At 43.1% G+C, this 25,564-nt stretch overlaps 1 protein-coding gene across 1 annotated transcript in view; it reads right to left on the minus strand.

Moving 5' to 3' along the window:
- The window catches only part of FRMD6 (FERM domain containing 6), a gene marked incomplete in the record, with an annotated part of 358,089 nt that overhangs the window by 314,769 nt on the left and 17,756 nt on the right, over nucleotides 1-25,564 (minus strand). Inside the window, 1 exon segment of the mRNA XM_078785433.1 lies at nucleotides 8,272-8,375. Within this exon segment, the coding sequence (XP_078641559.1) occupies nucleotides 8,272-8,373 (102 nt within the window).

Below are 25,564 nucleotides of genomic sequence, written 5' to 3' on the forward strand. Positions count from 1 at the left end.
AAAAGCCCTCGGAGTTAACTTCTTCGCGGGAGATTCCAATGACTGAAAGCTTTGGTTTCAACAGTGTGAAGCCGAGCTAGGTGTGAGGCAGGAGCACCAGCCCAGAGGGGAGAACAGTATTCCATTCTGCTGCGGATGAAAGCCTTGTATGTGGTGAGGAGCTCAGGTGTGCTAAGGAAAGACTTGGCACGATGGAGGATGCCCAGTCGGCTTCTGGCTTTGGAGGCCAGCTTGAAAATGTGGTTGTCCCAGGAAATATCATGGTAGATAGTGAGACCCAAAAGCATTCACCACACCTTCTCTTCACTTTTGAAGCATTTGTGTGAACCATTTGAGGGAAAGACATGGTATGGTATAATAATGACAAAAATCTGACCGTATTACTTATTGCAAGATCAGATCGAAATCTCATGAGAATTTCATCAAATCTCATAATCCTGGCGTATGAAAATAGAATTCAGTAGATACAACGTCACTCGGTAGAGCGCATAGGGTAGCGTGGGGCAAGACGTCCCCATTAAGCAAGATTGCTGATATCTGCTCCTGTTGCAGCTATAGAGAACTAAAAGTAAATGCAAACAATAAGGACACATTAGCGCTACATAATAGCACAAGCACACCAAGATAGAAAAAAACGAAAAAGAACAAGAAGTGATTTTTTTTTTTTGGCCTCTTTGCCCCATGCCGGAGGTAAAACGCCCACCAGGTTGGGGCAAAACGCTTACTGTGGGCGTGTTGCCCCTGAGAAGTGAGCGTTTTGCCCCTTACTTCCGAATTACATAAAAAGAAGATAATACTAACGTCTGACTAGAAAAACATAGTCTCCTACACAGAGGAAATTTCACTGTAAATACAAAATGTCATGAATTGTGACTTGGTCAAATTCAAACAGTCATGGGCACATGTCAGTCCGAGACATCCGACTCGCAGTTTGGGCACAGGAACTGGGCCAGTCCTGGCGTACATTGTTCATGTGCCCAATGAAGGCACAACTGGCACTGCACCCACACCTCCCTGGGTCTGGCACGGCTGTACTCCTCACAGCATATAAGACAAGGCCAGTCTTCCTCCTCACTCGAAGCCTGTCGAGCACCTTTTGTGGCCATGACTTTCCTGGGCTTTTGAACAGTTGTCAGCCCTGTCTCATTCATGTTCCACACTCTTGAAGGGGTGTAGTCTTCAGCTGTCAAACACTCCTTGAAGAGGTCAAAGAAACCCTGGACCCTGGGTTTATTGAAGCCCACAACACGCGCTATGCTGGTTGCTTGAGGCTGCCTGAGGGTGAGGTCGTGACGGGAGAGAAAGTTCTGGACCCAGTCCTTTCCTGCCATCCGGGACTCTCTGTTGAAAGGGTGGCTAATTTGAGCCTTCTCAGCAACATCAAACGCTAGACGCTGCCTGTCCCGCATCCTCAGACCGTACAGTCGCCTCTGCATCTCCGTTACATGTGCTTTCAGCTGCGCGTCAATCTCAGGAGCAAGGGCGTTCTTATATCTCCCAAAATTCAGCACACCAGGTGCTGCTACTTGCTGGTCTCTGTGCCTTCATAGGGTAGGCCTACGTGCCGGAACACCAAAGTCCTTGCTGGCACGAATGAGTGGAAGTCCCTCGCTCACTGCTGCCAAGGCTGCAGACAAGTTGCTTTGGCCATAATTGCCCCTCTCTGTCTTCCTTTTGTATGTTCTCACCATCATGTATCTGTTGACAAGTGTTTAAAAATGATTCAGTCTCTAAATCATAATTTCTTTTATTCATAACTTAGCGGAATATATTCAAATGATAGTCACTTTTACTAGCATAGCAGAGAGAGAGAGAGAGAGAGAGAGAGAGAGACAGAGAGACACAGAAAGAGAGAGAGAGAGAGAGAGAGAGAGAGAGAGAGAGAGAGAGACAGACAGAGACAGACAGAGAGAGAGAGAGAGAGAGAGAGAGAGAGAGAGACATGCAGTACTCTAGCATTTCAAGTCAAGTCGGTATTACATTCAGTGGAATGAGGGGCACATTAGGCGTCTTGCCCCAACATCCCAGTGGGCGTTTGACACCCAATCTGTTACAAATCGTATCTTTGGAAATCTGACTTAAAGCAAGGGAGGCAACTAGTTTAATCTGGCATCAACAGATAGCTAACAGATCCCTATAACAAGAAAAAGTAGAGACGTTCTGTTTCTTCTGCTATTTAGATGATGGTACTGAACAAATGAAGTATGAAATTTACAACAAACAGGACGAAAACAAAGAAAAACATCTGAGAAACGTACCGCTTTCTCTGCCTGTGTCGCCGTCGTGGCGGGAAAGGATGTTTGCGGAAGGAAGCTCGCAAGGCATCATGGGGCTCGTTGCATCACGTGGTTTAGTATATATTGTGGGTAGGCGTTTGACCCCTACTGGGCCTCTTGCCCCACCCTACCCTACCTCCGCCAGGCTGATCAGCTTGTTTTGTATCCCAATGATCTGGATTCGGATCTGAACTAAAGTCTAATCAGCTTGTTCTTGTCACCGAACCAACTCGTCCACCAAGTTTAGCCATAACTCATCTACAACTTTTATAAATATCATATGTTATATATCACTTTTGGCCCGATCTCTCAGAGATGAAGAATCACTTAAAATTTTAAACAATTCCCGTATCCGGATCCGTATTCAGACCTTCACCAAAATCGAAACTATTAGTCCTTGTCACACACCCAACCTGTCCACCAAGTTTCGTCCAATTCCTTCCATAACTTTTTGAGATATCCTGCTATATATCGGATTCAACCCGATCTCCCAATGGCGGAGAATCACTTAAAAAATTATTTGATCCGGATTCGAATCTTCAAGAAAATTGAATCGATTCATCCTTGACACACACTCAAGCTCTCCACCAAGATACGTACGAATCCGTCCACCACTTTTTGACATATCTTGTTCTCAGACAAACAGACAGTGGTGAAAATATAACCTCCATCCACCTTTGGTGACGGAGGTAATAATATTACTAATAGCAATGAGACCAACAAACATGATGACAGCAGTGATCATTATGGTCATCACAAGTAATATAACCTTGAAAAGGAAATAGTGAGTGCGTCTACAAGGATTACTGAATGTGTGTATTTGGATGATGTTAGACATGGAGATAATGTGGTTGAGTTAATAGTAGTGATGGCAGAAGATGTGGAGATTGTGTTGGCCATGGGGGCAGTTGTGGTTTTATGGATGATGATGGTTGTTAGTTGGTCGTGCTTTAAAAAGAAAATTGTGCAGGCAGAATGAAAATGAATTTGGCAAAAATGACGCATTGTTCTCATGTCTGATGGAAAAGAAAATTATCAAAGGATACTCTGGACACTGCTCTCCCCTCTGGGCTGGTGCTCCTGCCTCACACCTAGCTCGTCTTCACACTGTTGAAACCAAAGCGTTCAGAATCATTGGAATCTCCCGTGATGAAGCTACCTCCGAGGGCCTTTCACTTACTCACCGCAGGCAGGTTGGTGGTCTTTCTGTCTTCTACCGACTCCTCTCCGGCCTTGCTCCTCCAGCTCTCTCTGGGCTCTTTCCCCCAAATATTCCTAAAGGTCGCACAAGATCTGCCTGCAACCCTCTTATGGTTAAACTGCCAAAATCAAGACTTTCTGCTCACCTTCACTCTTTCATTCCTCTTTTCTCCCACCTCTGGAACAAACTCCCTCACTCTCTTCAATCCCACTCCACCCTCCAGGTCTTTAACACAGCTGTTCACCACCATCTCCTATCCTCCCCCATCCAAAACCTTGATCTTTTCTACCCCCGCTAATTTCACCCCAAATCCTCTTTTTTGAAATCCCAACTTCTTTCCTGGAAGTCCTTGGTGTCCTTGTATTTATACTTCTCCCACGCCCCCCCCCCCCCCCATTCCCACACCGCCTCCCCCCAAGTCCTCTCCCTCCCACACATTCCCGATGTCCCTCACAAATTTTGTGTTTATGTGCTTCCCCTTCTCTCCCCATCTTGTCTACCGCTCCCCTTTTTATACACTTTGTTTGTTTGTCTGTTTGATTTGTTTGTGTGATAAATGTTAGCTTTCACGAGCCTCGATTATGTATACAAAAAAAGAAAAGAAAAAAAAAATAAAGGATACATTCACTTACCGGACATCGTATAAGGTGAGCAATTTTGTTAACAAGCTAAAATTTCAACTTGTAAAATATAAAGTTCCATCTTTCGGAGTGGAATGTGTCATTACCTCATACTTTGCTGGAATTTTATTTTGTCTGGGTGTTTTTAATTTTTCGCAGTTTTTAAGCTTAAGTAAGAATTCAGTTTTTACAGACAAGTGTGATGCAATGCGCTGAATATAATAATGAATATTAATAAATTAATATTCATTATTATCTTATTATAATATATCAAATGTATATGGTTATGTATGTCGCTATGTTATATGTGACAAAAACGTCTTCTTCTTCTTCAACAAAAATTCCCACCCTCTTAATAAACCCTCTTTATTGTGTTAAGACTGCTGAGACCCTTCAGACCTTTGACGACCCTTTAATTCCTCCAAGACCCTTCAGGCCACCAAGACCCCTGAAGACCCAAAATACCCTGAAGACCCAAATTACCCTGAAGCCCCAAAACACCCCGAAGACCCAAGACACCCCGACGACCAAAGACACCCCGAAGACCCAAAACACCCCGAAGACCCAAAACACCCCGAAGATCCAAAACACCCCGAAGACCCAAAACATCCTGAAGACACAAAACACCCCGAAGACCCAAAACATCCTGAAGACACAAAACACCCCGAAGACCCAAAACACCCGAAGACCCAAAACTGCCTGAAGACCCAAAACACCCCGAAGACCGAAAACACCCCAAAGACCCAAAACACCCCGAAGACCCAAAACATCCCGAAGTCCCAAAACACCTGAAGACTCAAAACATCCTGAAGACCCAAAACACCCCGAAGACCCAAATACCCTTAAATACACCTTAACGACCAAGACGAACCAAAAGACCCTCAAGACCCAAAAGCTCCTGAAGACCCAGAAGATCCAAAAAACACCGAAGACCCAAAAGACACCAAAGACCCAAAAGACACCGAAGTCCCCAAACACCCCGAAGACCCAAAACACCCCAAAAACCCAAAACACCCCGAAGACCCAAAACACCCCGAAGACCCAAAACACCCCGAAGACCCAAAACATCCCGAAGACCCAAAACACCACAAAGACCCAAAACACCCCGAAGACCCAAAACACCCCGAAGACTCAAAACATCCCGAAGACCCAAAACACCTCGAAGACCCAAAAAGACCCTGAAGACCAAAAAGACCCTGAAGACCCAAAAAGACCCTTAAATACCCTTAAAGACCAAGACGAACCAAAAGACCCTTAAGACCCAAAAGCCCCTGAAGAACCAGAAGATCCAAAAGACACCAAAGACCCAAAAGACACCGAAGACCCTTAAGACCCAAAAGGTGAGTGAGTGAAAGGCCCTCGGAGTTAGCTTCATCGCGGGAGATTCCAATGATTCCGAAAGCTTTGGTTTCAACAGCGTGAAGCCGAGCGAGGTGTGAGGCCGGAGCACCAGCCCAGAGGGGAGAACAGTATTCCATTTAGCTGCGGATGAAAGCCTTGAATGTGGTAAGGAGCTCAGGTGTGCCTAGGAAGGACTTCTCACGATGGAGGATACCCGGTCGGCTTCTGGCTTTGGAGGCCAGATTGGAAATGTGGTTGTCCCAGGAAATATGATGGCAGATAGTGAGACCCAAAAGCATCCACCACACCTTCTCTTCACTTTTGAAGCATTTGTGTGAACCATTTGAGGGAAAGACATGGTATGGTATAATAACGACAAAAATCTGACCGTATTACTTATTACAAGATCAGATCGAAATCTAATGAGAATTTCATCAAATCTCATAATCCTGGCCAATGAAAATATAATTCAGTAGAGAGAACGTCACTTGGTAGCGCGCATACCTCCGCTCGGCTGAACAGCTTGTTTTGTATCCCAATGATCTGGATTCGGATCTGAACTAAAGTCTAATCAGCTTGTTCTTGTCACCGAACCAACTCGTCCACCAAGTTTAGCCATAACTCATCTACAACTTTTATAAATATCATATGTTATATATCACTTTTGGCCCGATCTCTCAGATATGAAGAATCACTTAAAATTTTAAACAATTCCCGTATCCCGGATCCGTATTCAGACCTTCACCAAAATCGAAACTATTAGTCCTTGTCACACACCCAACCTGTCCACCAAGTTTCGTCCAATTCCTTCCATAACTTTTTGAGATATCCTGCTATATATCGGATTCAACCCGATCTCCCAATGGCGAAGAATCACTTAAAAAATTATTTGATCCGGATTCGAATCTTCAAGAAAATTGAATCGATTCATCCTTGACACACACTCAAGCTCTCCACCAAGATACGTACGAATCCGTCCACCACTTTTTGACATATCTTGTTCTCAGACAAACAGACAGTGGTGAAAATATAACCTCCATCCACCTTTGGTGACGGAGGTAATAATATTACTAATAGCAATGAGACCAACAAACATGATGACAGCAGTGATCATTATGGTCATCACAAGTAATATAACCTTGAAAAGGAAATAGTGAGTGCGTCTACAAGGATTACTGAATGTGTGTATTTGGATGATGTTAGACATGGAGATAATGGTGGCTGAGTTAATAGTAGTGATGGCAGAAGATGTGGAGATTGTGTTGGCCATGGGGGCAGTTGTGGTTTTATGGATGATGATGGTTGTTAGTTGGTCGTGCTTTAAAAAGAAAATTGCGCAGGCAGAATGAAAATGAATTTGGCAAAAATGACGCATTGTTCTCATGTCTGATGGAAAAGAAAATTATCAAAGGATCCATCCACTTACCGGACATCGTAAGGTGAGCAATTTTGTTAACAAGCTAAAATTTCAACTTGTAAAATATAAAGCTCCATCTTTCGGAGTGGAATGTGTCATTACCTCATGCTTTGCTGGAATTTTATTTTGTGTCTGGGTGTTTTTAAGTTTTCGCAGTTTTAAAGTTTAAGTAAGAATGCAGTTTTTACGGACGAGTGTGATGCAATGCGCTGAATATAATAATGAATATTAATAAATTAATATTCATTATTATCTTATTATAATAAAGCAAACGTATATGGTTATGTTTGTCGCTATGTTATATGCGACAAAAACGTCTTCTTCTTCTTCTTCAACTAAAATTACCACCCTCTTAGTTAACCCTCTTTATTGCGTTAAGACTGCTGAGACCCCTCAGAACTTTGACGACCACTTAATTCCCCCAAGACCCTTCAGGCCACCAAGACCCCTGAAGACCCAAAATACCCTGAGACCCAAAATACCCTGAAGACCCAAAACACCCCGAAGACCCAAAACACCCCGAAGACCCAAAACTGCCCAAAGACCCAAAACGCCATGAAGACCCAAAACACCCCAAAGACCCAAAACACCCTGAAGACCCAAAACACCCCGAAGACCCAAAACGCCCCGAAGACCCAAAACGCCCCGAAGACTCAAAACATCCCAAAGACCCAAAACACCCCGAAGATCCAAAAGACCCTGAAGACCAAAAAGACCCCGAAGACCCAAAAAGACCCAAAAACCCTTAAATACCCTTAAAGACCAAGACGAACCAAAATACCCTTAATACCCAAAAGCCCCTGAAGACCCAGAAGATCCAAAAGACACCGAAGACCCAAAAGACACCAAAGACCCTTAAGACCCAAAAGCCTCTGAAGACACCAAAGACCCAAAAGACCCTGAAGCCCCAAAACAGCTCAAAGAACCAAAATACGCTTAAAGGCCCAGAGGATGCAAAAGACCCTGAAGACCCAAATGGCCCTGAAGACCCAAAACACCATGAAGACCCAAAACACCATGAAGACCCAAAAGATATCGAAATGGTCAAAGATGCCTACCCCTCTGAAACGACGTGTGGTGAGGCATGCAGAGCACGCCGAGTCACGCTAGTATTAATAATTATTCAGTTTACATTAGTTTGCATTATTCTTTACATTATTCAATTATTATATTATATTACATTATTTTATTATAATTATTATTTGATATTATTAATTATTAATTGACATTCATTATTAATTAATGATAACGTTCACTATTAATTAATTATTAATTAATTATTATTAACATGATTAATTAATTATTATATTATTATATTATTCATTACATTACACATTACATTACATTATTACATTATTCAGTTTAACTTCAATGCATCACCCTTGTTGGAGGCCATGGAAGGGATGAAGGACTTACGCCAATGATGAGAGAAAGATCCTCCCCATCTGGCAGCGACACCCGCACTCTCCGTCTGTCCTGCATGAGGCGATTGTTGTGAAACGTGAACCGCACACTCATGGCTGCGAGGTGTTTGTTTTTGCGAATCCGGGAAATGGAAATGGGGAAAGATGTGAGAGAATAAAACAACGGCAAGAGATTAGCAAAGATCATTTCAACCTCCAGTTAATATGACGGCATGCTTTACGATTATGCTCTGGATTCATTGCTGAACTGCCATTGTAGATTTGGTGTCATTCAAAAAACAAGTGGCTCAAAATGAATCTAACACTGCAAGGTTGGTCAATGCAGATTGAACAGAACCCTCAGGCCTTTCAAACCCAACTCTGCCTTCAATATCAGATGATATCAATTTAAACCACCATCTAAACATGACTTCAGAGGAAGATAACTTTATCATCAACTGCATTTCCATTGCTGTGTAACGACCAAAGCATGTACCATTTTTACGAGGAACAAATTCCAAACGGCGCGGATACGTTTGACCTTCCCAGAATGACCCACGCGAATGACCCACATCACCCATGACCTATGGGACTCGTGACCCATGTAACTTTTGTGCTCTGAGATCCCACTAGGGTGTAACCTACACGTTCCTGACACAGGCCTTTGGAAAATAAACCCTGGTGATATTATAGTACAGCATGTCATACAGGCCTCCATGATAAAATAGTTCTCTGCACACATTTTGATCACATTTACCAGATGTATATCTACTCGTATCCTGATGAGGGCATTAAAGTTAAGTAATAGCAGTTCCATGTCACATTATTCAGGCACATTTAAATGCAATGCTGCAATGGTTGGAGCAATACGAAACAAATTACCATAACACTCCTTTCTTCATTTGCATTTTTATAGATTCCAACGCCCCCCTCTAACACCACCCTTCTTCCCCAAATAGTATGTAAGGTTGGCCACAGTCTGGGAATGAACAGAACGCATATATCGCATTTGATTTCACGCTTTGTTTGAAATCGTTCAAGAACCCCCGGCATTCAGGTGAGGCCACCATCTCTCCCTTAACATGGAAACTGGCAATATTCAGGACTGTCTCGAAAATTAAATATACGTGGCTCTTTGTGGCCTGAACCGCAGAGTACATCCTCCACTAAAACCCTTGTGATCTCCAAATGCCACAGATTCTTGGGGCGCCTGGTCAATTAGTCACACAGGAAGGGACAGAGCCAAACCTTGTAGTCTTGAAGAATGTACTGTATCAGTATTTCTTCTCTCCTAATATCTCATCATGACATGAAGACGAAGGTGACAAATAATCTTGTAGTGAATAGGAGGTGACCGCACCAAAAGGTTGAATATTGTTCCTTCAAAACTTTGCTTCGGAAACTGATTGATACCAACTGATTTTAGCACCTAGTGTATGTTAAAAAATCCCTGAGATTTATTTCAATTCTAGACAACGTTTTTTTTACTAATAACCTTATATATATATATATATATGTATTTGTATGACTTGAGCCACTTTTTTGTCTCTCTTGGAAGTCGAGGCTCATCTAAGAGCCAACAGATGAAAAGGTCGCCAGATTGACATATGGGTGGAGGGGAATAGGTGGACAACAACTTGCACAGACAGACGACAGAAGTAAAGGGGAGTGGCAATGAGGAAAATGATTCGGGAGTGAGCAAGCATCAAAAAGCTCAGAAGTGGATGCGGTAAAGACGACAAGGTGGTGATGAGCAGTCTGGAAGAAAACCTCATTTTCAGACGCAAACATCTTTGTGTGACCTACCATTGAATGGTCAATGCCAATGTGGTTGGGTACCCTAGGTATCTGTGGTACACATTGTTGTAACTTGGTTGGTACCCTAGGATACAAGGTATCCTACGGCAGGCTGATATGCAAATTATTATTGTGGCTCTTGAGGTTTTTGGTTTGAGGTTTTTGAGGTTTTTTACAATTGAGGTTTTTAACAATGCAGATCTAAACTTTATGGAGCAGCTAATACAAAAAACACACGGAGAACAAACGCATTAGTCGATATCATTGTACTTTTACATACATCACAAGTACATTGAATAGCAAACACATTTAGCATATGGAATTTTAAGCTGGGTTTCCTGCATCATGAGCCAACCGATCAGAATAGCTGCTTTGAACTCCTTTCCAAAGTTCATGTTGAGGCTAAGATCGGTCCTTGTTCTAGGATGGAAAAAAATCTTTCATTTCAGTGGTTTTGTCTGTATTACGTACAAGGAATACATTGTTCTTTCCAGATCCAGAGGTTTCCGACATTCCAGATGTGAACTTTTTTCTGCTCAAGCTTGCCAGCATGGCGTCTGTTTTTGGCTGTGGCCCTTTGCTATCAACACAAGGAAAACTTCATGGAAACGTTGTCTTATAATCAGCAGCAAAGTTGCTAAACAAATCGATGCAGTGAAGGAAATAACTAACATTGAGCATCAGAATTCCTCCAGGTTTTGAACAGCTGAAATAGTTGATGCTCCTGTACAGACAAAAAGGAAACAGAGATTCTGTGCAGGAAATTCCAGAGATATTTTTCTTTTTTAGAAAGTGATTGAATCTAGCCACATGGCTCTTCATGAAGCAATGGGTGAAGGGACACACTGACATTGAATAAAAGCACGTTAATTATTTCCAGCATTCTATGAGTCTTCAGCGCCATTTACATATTACCGATTTTATTGCAAGTTAACTATATCAATCAACATTTGGGAAAGCACGAAACCGTATTAATTTTTCCACTCTATTAAAGATAATAGAAGCACCCGCTCCATATGGGAGCGGTCAGGTGGGTTATATTATTATCCGAATTCAAACTTGTAATTCAACATCTCTCCAAAATACCTCTCGCTGCATAATTCAAAACAGCTCACTACACTGGAAAACGTGCAGGACACAGGAATACTGTACTGTAAAGGGTGGTACTTGTAATACCTGCTCCCACCTGGGGTGGCGCTACACGATACACATTTACATAGAGAAATTGCGTCCCCTCCCCTGCACACCAAGACCACCGGCAAAGATTTAAAAAAACACACCTATACACTATTTGGAGTCATGCTGATCCTATGTTGCAAGTCTGGATGTAATGGGGCCAGAACTGTAGGAGGAATAGCCCAACAAACACACAAACAAACACACACACACTGGTTTGTAAATGATAGTAAGGATTTTATATCTTACTCAATAATTTGCAACGCTTGTCATAATATCTCACCTACTTGTCCATGTTATTCTATATAATAATAGCATAAGGACTCGACTTTGTTATCCCTTTTATGCCGCACCCAGTGACCCGATGCCCACGGCACTAATGCATTTACGATCTACGAACCGCGCTCTTTGTTTATCACGTACAGACATACTCGAAAAATCTGAATTAGCCGACGTTGGGGCCCAAAAGCATCCGATTAACTGCCGATACGACGCCATCTTACGACGCCATCGTATTGGCGTCTGCTGGGCGAAGGCGAAGCGAGCCGTCCGCTGATTGGACAGTCGAGTGGTGCGAACATGGGTGGTGTGAACCAAATGGTCTTTTTATTCCCTTGAACATTTTAAATTAGGATATATAAGGAAACGTCTTTATCGTCATTTTAATAAAGTTAAATGGAGTGACGTTGCGATACTCGGGGTGCGTTGCATAAATCCTCGTAACTCAGAGAGGTGTAGCAGGTGGCGAGACGTAAGGAAGCTTAAAGATAACGAGCTGAAACAGATGAACGATATGTCAATCCCTTTCTACACCGAACGGCAATAAAAGTATGAGAGCGGGAAGGCATGGCCTGAGCACTTCGAGCAGAGAGGACTGATTGGACTTAACTTAAAGAGAAAAAATTGGAGCTTAACGGAAGAAGAAGATCCCATGAGCGCTCCCCTATGCCATCCATAATGGTACACTCTATCCATACACCACATCCTCCCTTCCGTGGATTTTCCACGGGTTTCGGCTGGTATATATTATTTACATGAGTATGCCTAAATGTCAATGGACATTCCAATTTTATGATACAAAGTCATACAGTATTACTATATTGTCAGTCAGCAAAATGACTAATGTCAACTATGGTGGGAAGGTTCAATTCATTTCTAGGATGTTCACCAATCAATTATGTAATTTGAACCTCTGACAGAGAGGCAGCGGTAACGCATTTATCTTTGAGCTGCCTAACGAGTTTGATTCCCTTCATGAATATAAACTGTCAGATTGGCACTTTGCAGGAAGGGTGTTGCACCAATGAGTGTGCAGACCCTCAGATAGATTTTTCTGCTAGCATTAGCCGGTGGAGGCTGAATATCTCACAATGTCATTCGACAAAGAGTATGTGAGGTATCAATGGCATCCTGGGCAAAATCACAATTATTGTGATTTTGCTAGTTGTCTGGTCTTCTTGGATACTATCTAAAAATGCCTTTGCTGTGTCAGCTACAGCTCCTACACTATAAACAAAATCATGCACCCAGGTGTTCACTTATCACATGTGAATGGGAATCTTAGACTCTGAAGGGCAACTATTATATAAATAAGTTCCCAGTCCAGTTGGAGGCAGATTTGATGACGAAACTGTCATTTTGATGGAGTGCCGCAAAGGAGTGCACCATTGTAGATAAGGGATGGCTTATTTAGCATTCCTTTCTGAATCCAACGCGCATGATGCCAGAACTCCAGGTATCTTATGTACACTATTGATTTATCTCCTAATATCCCTGCAATTTGTGTCAGAGTACATCGCGTCTTCAAAAGTCCTTCTTCAGCATGTGATAAATAAACAAGCTCCTTCACAAGTCTTACACACTGTAGAAAAAAAGCATACCATTTACCAACCTATAAGTGTCCTGATTCTATGCACTTACCCTCTTATCAAAGCTAGGCATTTGATCTGGTATAACGGCCAAGTAAAACCTGCAAATGGTTTCAGCAAATGGGATGTGGATTCCACAAAAAGAACAAAAAAAAAGAAGAGAATCAAACACAATAGTTGCTTTACTTGTAACAGAAATGTTAGGAGCAAAACTTGATGTATTAGCAATAGACTGATATGTAGATATTGGAGATTAATTTTGCTAACATCACATCATTGTTAACAAGAAGAAAAAGACATGGTTTTAGTAATTTTGCTGTACAGAGTTAAAGGCTGTTTGTCGGCCATCTTTGAACAGATCGCAAAATAAAGTGAGGTGCATGCATATGCCATCATGTGCTATGATTGTGCCAAGTTTGAATAAAATCAGACCATGCATGTTCAAGAAATGGTTGGGGACACACTTAAGTAACAAAATGGCCGCCAGTCGGCCATTTTGGATATATTCTCGAAAGGAAATGATGTGCATATGTAAGCCATCATTCTTTATCTGTTTGCCAAGTTTGAACAACACCGGTCAAACATGTCCGAGAAATGGTTGAGGACGTGTTCAACATCAGGTTTTTTTACAACTCAAATGGCCGCCAGTCGGCCATCTTTGATCGCATCGCGAAACAAAATGATGTGCATATGTATATCATCATGTATTATATTTGTACCAAGTATGAACAAAATCAGTTCACACATCTCCAAGATATGGTTGCGGACGCACACACGGATGGACAGACGGATGGATGGACAGACGAGACCCAATCCATAAGACTCCGTTTCAGACCAAGTCAAACGGGGGCTAATATTTTTATCAGCAGCTAGACTATTATATCATGAAGAGAATCATCCTTCAACGGATCAGGCATTGAGCTAGTTGTCCTGTCTGTGAGCATCACTGACAGACATGAAGGATCTTATATGGTACTGTAGCGACCCATGGGTCCCCCAAGCAAGACCAGCATCAGAATCTCCTTGCTCCAGCCGGTGACGTCACCGGCGGGGATCCGCGGCGCCAGAGTGGCTGGTCACGTGACCACCAAAGCGTGCCGCGCGTGCGGGTATAATCAGCTACACCTGTCGATCACGTGACCACCGAAGCACGCCTCGCTTGAGAGGCGTGGCTTTCGGTTTCGGTTTCGGTTTCTGGTTGTGCTTTATAAGGCAGCTCGATAAACGGGCTTGACAGTGTTCCCGAGTTGGTTTTATGAATAAATATCTTCTCGGACGAGTTTGTGCCTTGCCATCCTTTTGTCCGTATTCTGCTGGAGCCCGGACTCCTTCACTGGTGACCCCGAATTTGAACATGCCACCCCGACTGCCCCCGCACGGATGCGGGGGCTGCAAACGGACACGGCAAGCACGCCCTAGCCAGGGAAGCCACCTAAGCTGGTGACGCCGGCTTCTCCCGCACGTCTTTGGGCGCAGTTTCGAATGCGGTTTCGAAATGCCGGAGTTTCGGAAACAACGACGGCCATGACTATGAGGTTCGCGCACCGCGCTCGGCTCCTCCTCTACGACCGGAGGGGTGAAGCTATTCTAAGACCCTCCGAAGGCACGGCTGCTTCGTCACCTTCGCGCGCACTGACGTTGGCAGAACGGCTGCTTCGTCACCTTCGCGCGCACTGCCGTTCGCGGCATGGCCGCTTCGTCACCCTCACGCACCTACAACTACAACCGCAACTACTTCTCCGACCCTGCAACCTCGGGAGGCCCGCGAGGAACCTCGTCAGCCTCCCCCGAGGCCTGGACCAGCCCCTCGGTTGGCTCACCCGCTTTTCGCGTGCACCGCTCGAGCCTTCTCGGCACTGCCCCCGCGCACTGCTACCTTGGGAGGCCGGCGAAGAACCTCGGCAGCCTCCCCCGAGGACTTGCCCGGCCCCTCGGCCGCCCCCCGTCCACTGCATCCCCCGAGGCCTTGACCAGCCCCGCATCCTCGGGAGGCCCGCGAGGAACCTCGGCAGCCTCCCCTGAGGCCTTGACCAGCCCCTCGGTTGGCTCACCCGATTTTCGCGTGCACCGCTCGAGCCTTCTCGGCACTGCACCCGCGAACTGCAACCTCGGAAGGCCCGCGAGGAACCTCGGCAGCCTCCCCCGAGGACTTGCCCGTCCCCTCGGCCGCCCCCCCGTCCTGCACCCCCCGTCCGACCACCCGCCACCACACCGGACCCCCCCCCCCCCCCCCCGCGACTGGCCAGGGGTCGTTTCGGTCGGGTCATCCGGACCCCCCTCAGGTTGACCTCCCTGGACCAAGTCCATTCTGGGGGGGGGGGAGGGGTGTGTAGCGACCCATGGGTACCCCAAGCAAGACCAGCATCAGAATCTCCTTGCTTCAGCCGGTGACGTCACCGGCGGGGATCCGCGGCGCCAGAGTGGCTGGTCACGTGACCACCAAAGCGTGCCGCGCGTGCGGGTATAATCAGCTGCACCTGTCGATCACGTGACCACCGAAGCACGCCTCGCTTGAGAGGCGTGGCTTTCGGTTTCGGTTTCGGTTTCTGGTTGTGCTTTATAAGGCAGCCCAATAAACGGGCTTGACAGTGTTCCCGAGTTGGTTTTACGAATAAATAGCTTCTCGGACGAGTTTGTGCCTTGCTATCCTTTTGTCCGTATTCTGCTGGAGCCCGGACTCCTTCAGTACCTTCCTATAATAACACATTGTTGTTGTTGTTGTTGTTGTTGTTGTTGTTGTTTCTTTTGCCACCTGTGACTACTGCTTGCATCATTTTCTGGCAGTATGGCTGTGCTGCTAATCCAATGCTTCCCGTTTCCATGTAATCTCTAACTCATTTTGCTAACCGCGGAAGGATGACAGGCTGAGTCAACTCACCTGGTGTTATTTTAACGGCGTGACAGGGACTCAAACTCAAGACCCAAAGATCTTAAGCCAACAATCTTAACCATTAAGCTAACACCAGGCACAATAGCGCATTAGTGTGCAATGTCAGGATGCAGAGGTGTAGCACGTTCCAAAAAAGTTACTCTCCTAGGGAACCACTTACAAAAACACAAACTACTTTATTAAACTATACACATGCTACATTTCCAGTAATAAAAACTACACAGTTCAATTGTCAATCATATATATATCAGTTTTTAAGTTTGGGGTAGTTGCATTTGAAGAACTCTAAATTATAGGTTGGTTGCTCACCCAGCACTGCATGTGATTTAAGCTTCAATGCATGTAATCCAAAATCGAAGATATAACTCGATGTGTGTTTTTAAACACACAGCACAAAATACATGTGTGTGGACAATACAAAAAGGGGATGGAATTTTGGTTCGTCATTGTTTTCACAATAAACAGGCCACATATGCAGCCTGAATGCTTCTGCAAGCTGCAGAGACGTTGAGGGGAGGGAGAAACCGCAGTTGAGCTCTGTTTCTCCAGTGCAATGTATTGGAATGCATGGAGCCAGATAGCGCTCGACAATAAAGGAGCTGTCTTCCACATGGCATGGTATGTAGGCCACATTCATGTGGCACAGGTTCTTGGCAAGAAGACTGCTGTTGCTGGTGGCCTCACATGGATCTTATCCTTGCACAACACTCTCACGCCTCTGAATTTGGGCAACTGTAGCAAGTCCTCCCTTCTTGGAATGATCTCAATCGCCATCTGTGTTGCTGCTGGGCTCCCCATTCTTTATTTTCAACCAATCTCTCCATTCTCTGTTTGACTCATGGGCTTCTGCCGGGTCTTTAATAAAATGGCTTTCTCAAGTTAACTTTACCAGCATTAGCCAATATGGACTTCAATAGTGTGCATCTTCTTTGTTATTATTTCCCAGTTTTCAACAATGCTTGTTGCAGGGTAATTTCCTTGGACCATCACTGAGTGTGTTCCATAGGATTATAGAATTAGAGGAGGAGTAGTGTGGGTGTGATTTTATGCACTATTTCCTTACCACGTGGATAAGATTGGATATGATTCTCCGCAATAAATTGGAACATTGCCAGATGTCATTATGAATGTTTGACGATTTGTAATTGGATTGGATTTTGAGGTGATAATTGCTGCATTGCATCTTTGAATATGGTAATATTCTGCATCTGTCTCTAAGGCAACAGATGGTCAGGCACGTAGTCAAGTTGGAAGTCCCTTCTCTAAATGAACAATTGTATACAAAAGGGATAGGGCACAAACTTAATAAATATCTCTGTAGAACAGCTCGAATAATTGATGTGGTTCACTGGAGTATTTACAAATTCCTTACCCCTGTTGAAATCTTAGAGCTTAATCCAACCAAGTTTCAAAAACATAATCAATCCCCAAATAAAAAAAACTTCAAAGTAAATGCATAAATGGTGCCTTCAGAAAGTATTCACACTCCTTGACCTTTTTCACTTTTGCTTGTGTTACAGCCTGAATTTAATATGGAGTAAATTGAGGTTTTTTGTCACTGATCTAAACAGAATATCCCGTAGTGTCAAAGTGGATTGTTTTTTTTAGAATTGTTTTACAAAATAATTAAAAATGAAATACAGAAATATCTAATTTACATAAGTATTCAACCCCCTGTGTCAATACATTGTAGAAGCACCTTTGGCAGTGATTAAAGCTTCGAGTCTTCTTGGGTATGTCTGTATCAGCTTTGCACATCTGGATTTGGGGAGTTTCTCCCATTCTTCCTTGCAGATTAGATCAAGCTATCTAATCTAATTATCTAATCAAGAATTATAAATTAAATTTATATTATATAAATTATGATTATAAATTATAATTATAATACTTATAAATTATAATTATCTAATCTAAATCTCTAATCAAGATTAGATCAAGATTGCAGATTAGCTCTCTCTCCCACACATCTCCCGATGTCCCTGCTCTCAAATGTTGTGTTTGTGTGCTTGCCCTTCTCTCCCCATCTTGTCTACCGCTCCCTCTTTTTATATATCTTGTTTGTCTGTTTGATTTGTTTGTGTGATAAATGTTAGCTCTTTCACGAGCCTCAATTCTGTATAAAAAAAAAAGCTCTGTCTGGATGGGGAACATCAGTGAAGAGCAATCTTCAAGTCTTGCCACAGATTCTCCATGGGATTAAAGTCTGGGCTTTGGCTGGGCCACACAAGGACTTTCACATTCTTGTTCTGAAGCAAATTACAGTGTTGATTTGGCCGTATGCTTGGGGTCATTGTCCTGTTAGAAGCTAAATCTTCATCCCAGGCTAAGGTCTTTTGCACACTGAAGCAAGTTCTCCTCAAGGATTTGCTTGTATTTGGCCCCATTCATTGTTGTCTCTATCCTTACAAGTCCCCCAGTCTCCGCCGCTGAAAAACATCCCCATAGCATGATGCTGTCACTGCCATGCTTCACGATAGTGATGGTGTTAGATGACTGATGAGCTGTGCGCAGTTTCTGCCAGATGTAGCGCTTTGCATTCAGGCCAAAGAGTTGAAAATATTTTGTTGCCTCATGCTCTAAGAATCTTTCATGTGCCTTTTTGCAAACTCCAGATGTGCTGATATGTGCCTTTTTCTCAGGAGTGGCTTCTCTCGGGCCACTCTCCCATAAAACCTAGATGTGTGAAGTGCTGCAGAGACTGTTGTCTTTCCAGCAGGTTCTCCCATCTCAGCCAAGGAACTCTGTATTTCTGTCAAAGTGGTCATTGGGTTATTGGTCACCTCCCTGACCAAGGTCTTTCTTGCCCGGTTGCTCAATTTGGTCGGACGGCCAGCTCTAGGAAGAGTCTGAGTAGTTACATATTATTTCCATTTCATAATATTAATAATAATAATAATAATAATAATAATAATAATAAATCTTTATTGTCCCATTTTCAGGGAAATTATTCTTTAATGATGGAGTTCACTGTGCTCTTACGAACTTCCAACACTCTATAAATTTTGATAACCTTCCACCGATCTGTACCTCCTCACAATTCTATCTCGGAGTTCTACGGACAGTTCCTTGGACTTCATGGTAGAGTTTCTGATCTGATGTGCACTGTTATCTGTTGTACCTTATATATAAAGGTGTGGTTCTTTCTATATCATGTCCAATCAATTGAATTGGCTACAGGTAGACTCCAATCAAGTTGTAGAGATATCTCAAGGGTGATCAAAGGAAATTGGATGCACCTGAGCTCAATTTGGAGTGTCATAGCAAAGGGGTTGAATACTTATTGATTCAAGACATTTATGTATTTCATTTTCAATTATTTTATACAATTTCCTAAATAAAAAAATCCACTTTGACATTATGGGATATTATGTGTAGATCAGTGACAAAAAAAACTCAATTTAATCCATTTTAAATTCAGTCTGTAACACAACAAAATGTGAAAAAGTCAAGGGGTATGAATACTTTCTGAAGGCACTGTACCCTCTAGCTCATAACAGCTATAGTACCCTGGCCAATTTACAAAATATATGCTTTAATCTACAGGGGGGCACTGTATCAGAGATGTAGTCACACCCACAAATATGATGCAACTAAAAAAGTTCGCTTCTTGGATTTAACAGAAGGAACAACCTCTTAATGAAAAAAAATGGAGCTTAAAATGTAAGGCTTGTGCATATTGTTTGAGAACAATATTAAAGCGAAAGGGATTTTGAGTAAATGTCTCACTTACCTAACCTTACGCATTATCAGTTGGATCTAAGTAGAATGACCAATCAATACAAACATGAATATCGCCAGCGTATGGGAAACAACGTCAGAAAGTTTTGTCAGGAATAAATAAGCCCTTATTAAACTATAGGAAATAAACAATCTATTTGAACCTGGAACATTTGCCTTGCAAAGTTGCCAACAGCACACAATTAAATTAATATTGTGCACACATTGCCAAAGGGAGGATGAATATTTGATGAAAAATAATTGAGAATCTGAATATGATCATACATACCTCGGTTTTTCCCTTTGCAAAATGCTTTCATTAATCATTTGTGTCTTCATTGCTGACCTTTGTGTGAATAAGCACTGAAACGTTGATCAAAACATGAATAGCCATTTAAAGATGTGGACATTATAAAATGATGCACAAAGAAAATTTACTCAAACCTGGGCACTTCACATTGCCAATAGATCTTCATTACTGTTTTTATCTTTATCATTGTAATTATCCCAAAAAGATTAATCCCCACTAATGTAGCTTTTTCCAGGATATTAATGAATAAAAAAAATGTTTACATAAAATAGGAGGTAATCCATGTGATAATGATAACCATGACATTAGCAGTGATCGTTGGGATAATTACAACTATTATTAAACTGGAATTAAGATAGCTTACCTAGATGCATTAGGGATAGAGGAGTACATGGATATTAGCACAAATGTGTGGGCATGATCGGCTTCATGGCCTCCTCCTCCATCAAAAGAGAATAACTAGAGGTTTGACACAGGAGAAGGTCATTCGGCCCATCATGCCTATGCTACACCAACAGAGACCAAATAAATCTGTCTCAGGCCTTAGACCCAATCTCAATGGGGGAAAGGTGGAGTGGGGGGAGGGAGTTGCCCGTGCATGCAATAAAAAATATTTAATTTAAAGAAGTATTTTTTTTATTATTACCATAAAAATGCGTTTTTGTTGCTGTTTTTTATTTTTGGTTGGGCTGTGGGAGAGCAAGGCACAAAGACTGAACATGCAAGCACACCCTTCAATGAGAGCCTCCCACAGAAATCACAATGACGATGCATTTATATTATCCCCCATCCAACCGCAAGCTAACAAGTCCTGCCAATGTCCATGTACCTTCCCACCCCCCCCCCCCCCATCCCAACCCCAAATCTAGTAGCCATATGCTGAACCCTCTCTATGGCAACTATATGTCCTTCCTCAGATGTGTTACCCAAAACTGAATACAATATTCTAGATGAGGCCTCATTTAATTCCTATACAGTGTTAAAACTACCTTCTTTGTTTTATATTTTCTCCCTGAAAATACAACCCTAAAATCCTGTGAGCTCTACCTAGAGCTGTCTGGCACTTTGCCCTCTGTTTACCTCCCACATATATTACCATGCCTAGATCCTTCTCATGTGCGACATGTGCCGTGGGTTTCAATCCCCTTCCCCGGTATAAGCACCTTGCCAAACTCGGACAGTGCACAAGAGGTTTATTACATATAAGAATACATGCATGGAAGATGTTGGCGTATAGGCTAGTAAAACCATTTGTGACATCACAGTGACATCATGGTCATCCACAGCCAGCCCCAACATCTCAGCCAGGCACAACCCGTAGTCAGCTTAATATACTTTCCTCAAGGACCAAGGAAATCAAAACAACATCCTTTGTTCATCCATTCCCAAAGACACAGCCTGCCGCCCCAAAGATAAACTATCCAAAGTTGACAGGTCAGGATAAGCCTCATTTGGAAAGAATGTTTTGCCAAGGCCAAACATGGGATATTGTCAACAGTTTTTCCAAGTCCGACAACCAGCCGCAAGGAAATAGGTCACAGTGTCTTTCAGCCTAGAACACTGCTGCCCCTGTCAGGATAGGGACTTGATGAAATCCCATACACATGTTCCAAGACTTCCCTTCCATTATGTAGTTCCTATTTTAATTTCCTCTTTCCTTATCCATTCTCAGCACCTTACATTTCTTTATGTTAAACTGCATCTGCCAATCTTTCACACTATCTATGAAGGTATCTAGACTTTCCTGAATCTGATCACACCCTCTATGCTATCGACCATACCTCCAAGTTTGTCACCTGCAAATTCAGAAAGTAGGCCTTTAACCCCACCGTCCGAATAATTGATGTAAATTATGAATAATGGTCTTTTTTTTTTTTTTTTTTGTATGCAAGATTGAGGCTCGTGTAAGAGCGAATATAAATCACAAAAAAACATAAACGGACACAAAAAACATTCCATTGAGCTGAGGATAAAAGCCTTGTATGTGGTGAGCTGCACAGGTGTGCCAAGGAGGGACTTTGCACGACGGAGGATGCCCAGTTGGTGACTGGCTTTGGAGGCCAGCTTGGAAATGTGGTTTTCCCAGGAAAGAAAATGGCAGTTATTGAGACCCAAAAGCTTGAGTGACAGAAAGTCTTGGAGAGGATTGTTGAGAAAGTAGATTTAAGGGTTGTCCAGATAGTCTTTTCGGAGAGACATCGTGAGAGTGTGAGATTTGTCAGGATTGAAAGACATGTTACACTTGTTTCACCAGTCTGTGATTTTGTCCAGGTCTGCAGAGAGAGAGGAGGCTGCAGACTGCCGATCTGAGGGAAGAGGAATGGAGCGGCAGAGAGTGGAGTCATCAGCAAAGATATAGAGAGGATTTTCCAGACAGTCGGATAGATAATTGATGACGACATGAAAAAGCACAGGGCCCAGACCACTGCCTTGAGGAACTCCAGCCCTAACAGGAAGGGGAGATGAGGAAATCCATTCAGGGCCACACGTTGACTGCGACCGGTGAGGAAGTTTGCAAGCCATGCATGGAGGTTTCCATGGATACCATGGTTTCCAGGGTGGGTGAGGTATAAAACATATGGACACTGCTGGGACTTCCACGAAAGAAGTCGGTATTTCAAAAAAGTGGATCTGGGATGAATTAATGGGGGTAGAGAAGATCAAGGTTTGGCATGGGAGAAGATAAGAGATGGTGGTGAACAGCTGTTTTAAAGACCTGGAGGGAGGAGTGGATTGAAAAGAGACCAAAAGGTGGGAGCGGACAAAAGGAAAAAAGCGGCAGGTGCGGAACAAAAGGTGGGAGCGGAGGGAAAGCCATAGCTAGAGGTACTCCTGGAGGTGGGGTGTAGATAGGGAAGTGCAGGGAGATTGAGGAAGAGAGTTTTTTTTATGAAGATAGCAACCCCACCACCAGGACAAGGCTCAGGTCTATCATACCGGAGGAGGGAGTAACCAGGGAGAGATATTAAGGAATCAGAGACATCATGAAGGAGGAAAGTTTCTGTTAAGTAGATCAAGTCTGGTTTGTCAGAAGCAACCTGAATGGAGAGATCAGTCAAGTTTGAACGGAGGCCCCGGATGTTTGAGGTTCAAAGTACTGATCTTAGTACTGATCCCTAAGGATCCCACTACTTCATTTACCTTTGGTGGCAGAAACTTGGTGGACTGGTTGGGTGTGTGACAATGACGAATCAATTCGAGTTTGTTGAAGTTCCGGATACGAGATTTAAAAAAAATTCTTCAAGTGATTCTTCACCATTAATTGATATGGCCAAAAACAATATATAGCATGATATTTCAAAAAGTTGTTGATGAGTTGGTTATGTGACAAGACCTAGCAGATTACATTTTGGTTCAGGTCCGAATCCTTATTTGGCCTATCAGTGGGATACAGAACATAAAATGTTCAGCCTGGTGGCGGCATGCTCTCTACCGAGTGCCGTTGTAGTTTTAGATGTGAATGGGGAAAACAGGTAGGGGATATGGATTCTTATTCAGGGCATGGAAGAGGGGAAAGTGGATGGGGGTAGTGATTGCAGTTGATGACCCCTGTATAGTATCATTGCCTGGCTGTTGCCGAGCTAAACCAGCCGACAGGATATCATCACACATGTTGAACACATGATATAAAGTTACATAGCAAGATTTTTCAGTCGTGGTTATTTCATGCATAATATATCAAATGTTTATTTTTACGCTTGAAGGAAAATCTTAAAGAAGGGAACATCCACAAGCAATTCCATCGAGCAATAACATTGACACATGCTGCTTTTAAAAGATCACATGTGAAATGTGTTCCTGGTTTATTTTACCTTGATAACTTATTTCACACAACGATGAAATATCATAGAATATGTCCAGTATGAATCAGACACTTCTCCTCAATATTTATAGTGATTATACCATGCATTGAAGTTTGCTTATTAAATTTTATATATTTTTTAGAAATAGCTTGGCCATCAGATAGAAACTTTCATAGGCAAAGTTGTCCATGTTGCTTGCAGAACAGAAAACTTTTTCTTGCCTCTACTGAGTTTGTAAGAAACAAATGACAATGTTTAATGCAAGCCATATTTTTAAGAATCCAAGGCTCATGGAGGAATTGCAACACAAATCACTCCCCGGGGAACTCTGGGTTCCAGCAACGCTTGTTGTTTTCTCTCAGCACTCAGCGGGTTAGTTAAGGAGAAATTTCCTCCCTCCAACCCCCTTTCCCGGATGCCAATGCATGGACTTTATTCGTGCTCTATCCTTTAAATGCTGACCTTCAAGCAAGGTAGCAGCACATACCATTTTTAAAGTCTTCGGTATGATTTGGTCAGAGCCAGGATTAAACAGCCGGCCTTGCGGACTCAAAATGGGTGCTCCAGCTATAATATGCTACTGAGATTTGGCCCTGCAACACTGGACAGCATCAGTGGGCCTTTAAATAACAGGGCAGCGTTTTACAATCTGAAGACATTGAAACATTATTTACCTTTGCTTTCTAACACAAAGGATTACCTTTGTCCTGCCATGAAAACAGAGCATCAAAACCTTTGTGATACTCAGTGATAGTCCAGCAAAATAGAATGTACACTGGATATTAATCTTTTTTTTAGTTTGCTTTAGTAGGAAAGCACATTCAGCAGGAGAAATGCACTGGATGTTACATTTGGCTTTATTTAAGGAATGATGGTGTGAGTTGTTGCTTTCGACAAATCTCTTCCCTTCGTTGGTGTGCTCACTAAGCATTGCGCGTTGTGCGATTGCTGTACAGGTAAAAATGGGGTGGTGAGCAGGTGAGCTGGTGCCAATGAAAGGAAAACCTTCACAGAGAAGCAATTAAAGTGATAGAGGTGTGTGCTATCCCTCTCTCTATTCCTATGAGCATCGTTGGCTGCAGGTGCAGTAAATGCAACGTGAAGTCTGATGCACATAGGCGCAGCGGAATGGCCATGTCGTCGGTATAATGAAGGCTAATCTCGGTGTCAAAAGTGGACACAGCTGTCTGCAGATGCTGCGCAGCGATGCCTAAATTTGTGCCACTCCTGACTTTCATGGGCACATATATCCACGATGTAGTGCTGACCAGGCTGACCATGATATTTTTACTCAGAGGAAATTTTTCATGATATTTATCTGTGTATGGAGCAAAAAAGATTAATGCCAATGGATGAAGAACAAATAATGCAATGTAGGAGCCAATGCATGGAGCTTTTATGCAAAATACTGTGTGCGGTGGTGGTTCGTAGTGCCAGCTCCGTATGCAGCTTGCAGCTGCTGGCTGCATCATTTTTCTGGAAGCGTGATTGTGCCACTGATGCAGTGCCCCAATTACCAGTGAGCTGGTACTCAATTTGTCGACCTCGGAAGGATGACATGCTGAGTCAACTCCGCTGGCGTTAATTCAACGACCGACCAGGATTGCAAACTCAGGATCCTCGGATCCCAGGCCAGCACCCTAACCGTTAAGCTGCGTCGGATTGATTTTCTGGGACTTTGTTAAAATGATTCATGCACTCGTTCAAACGTCTGTTGCGCTTATGCTTGGTCGACCAGTACTTTC

This window comes from Myxine glutinosa, chromosome 1 (assembly GCF_964187855.1).
Source record: "Myxine glutinosa chromosome 1, kmMyxGlut1.1, whole genome shotgun sequence".
Classification (NCBI taxonomy): domain Eukaryota; kingdom Metazoa; phylum Chordata; class Myxini; order Myxiniformes; family Myxinidae; genus Myxine; species Myxine glutinosa.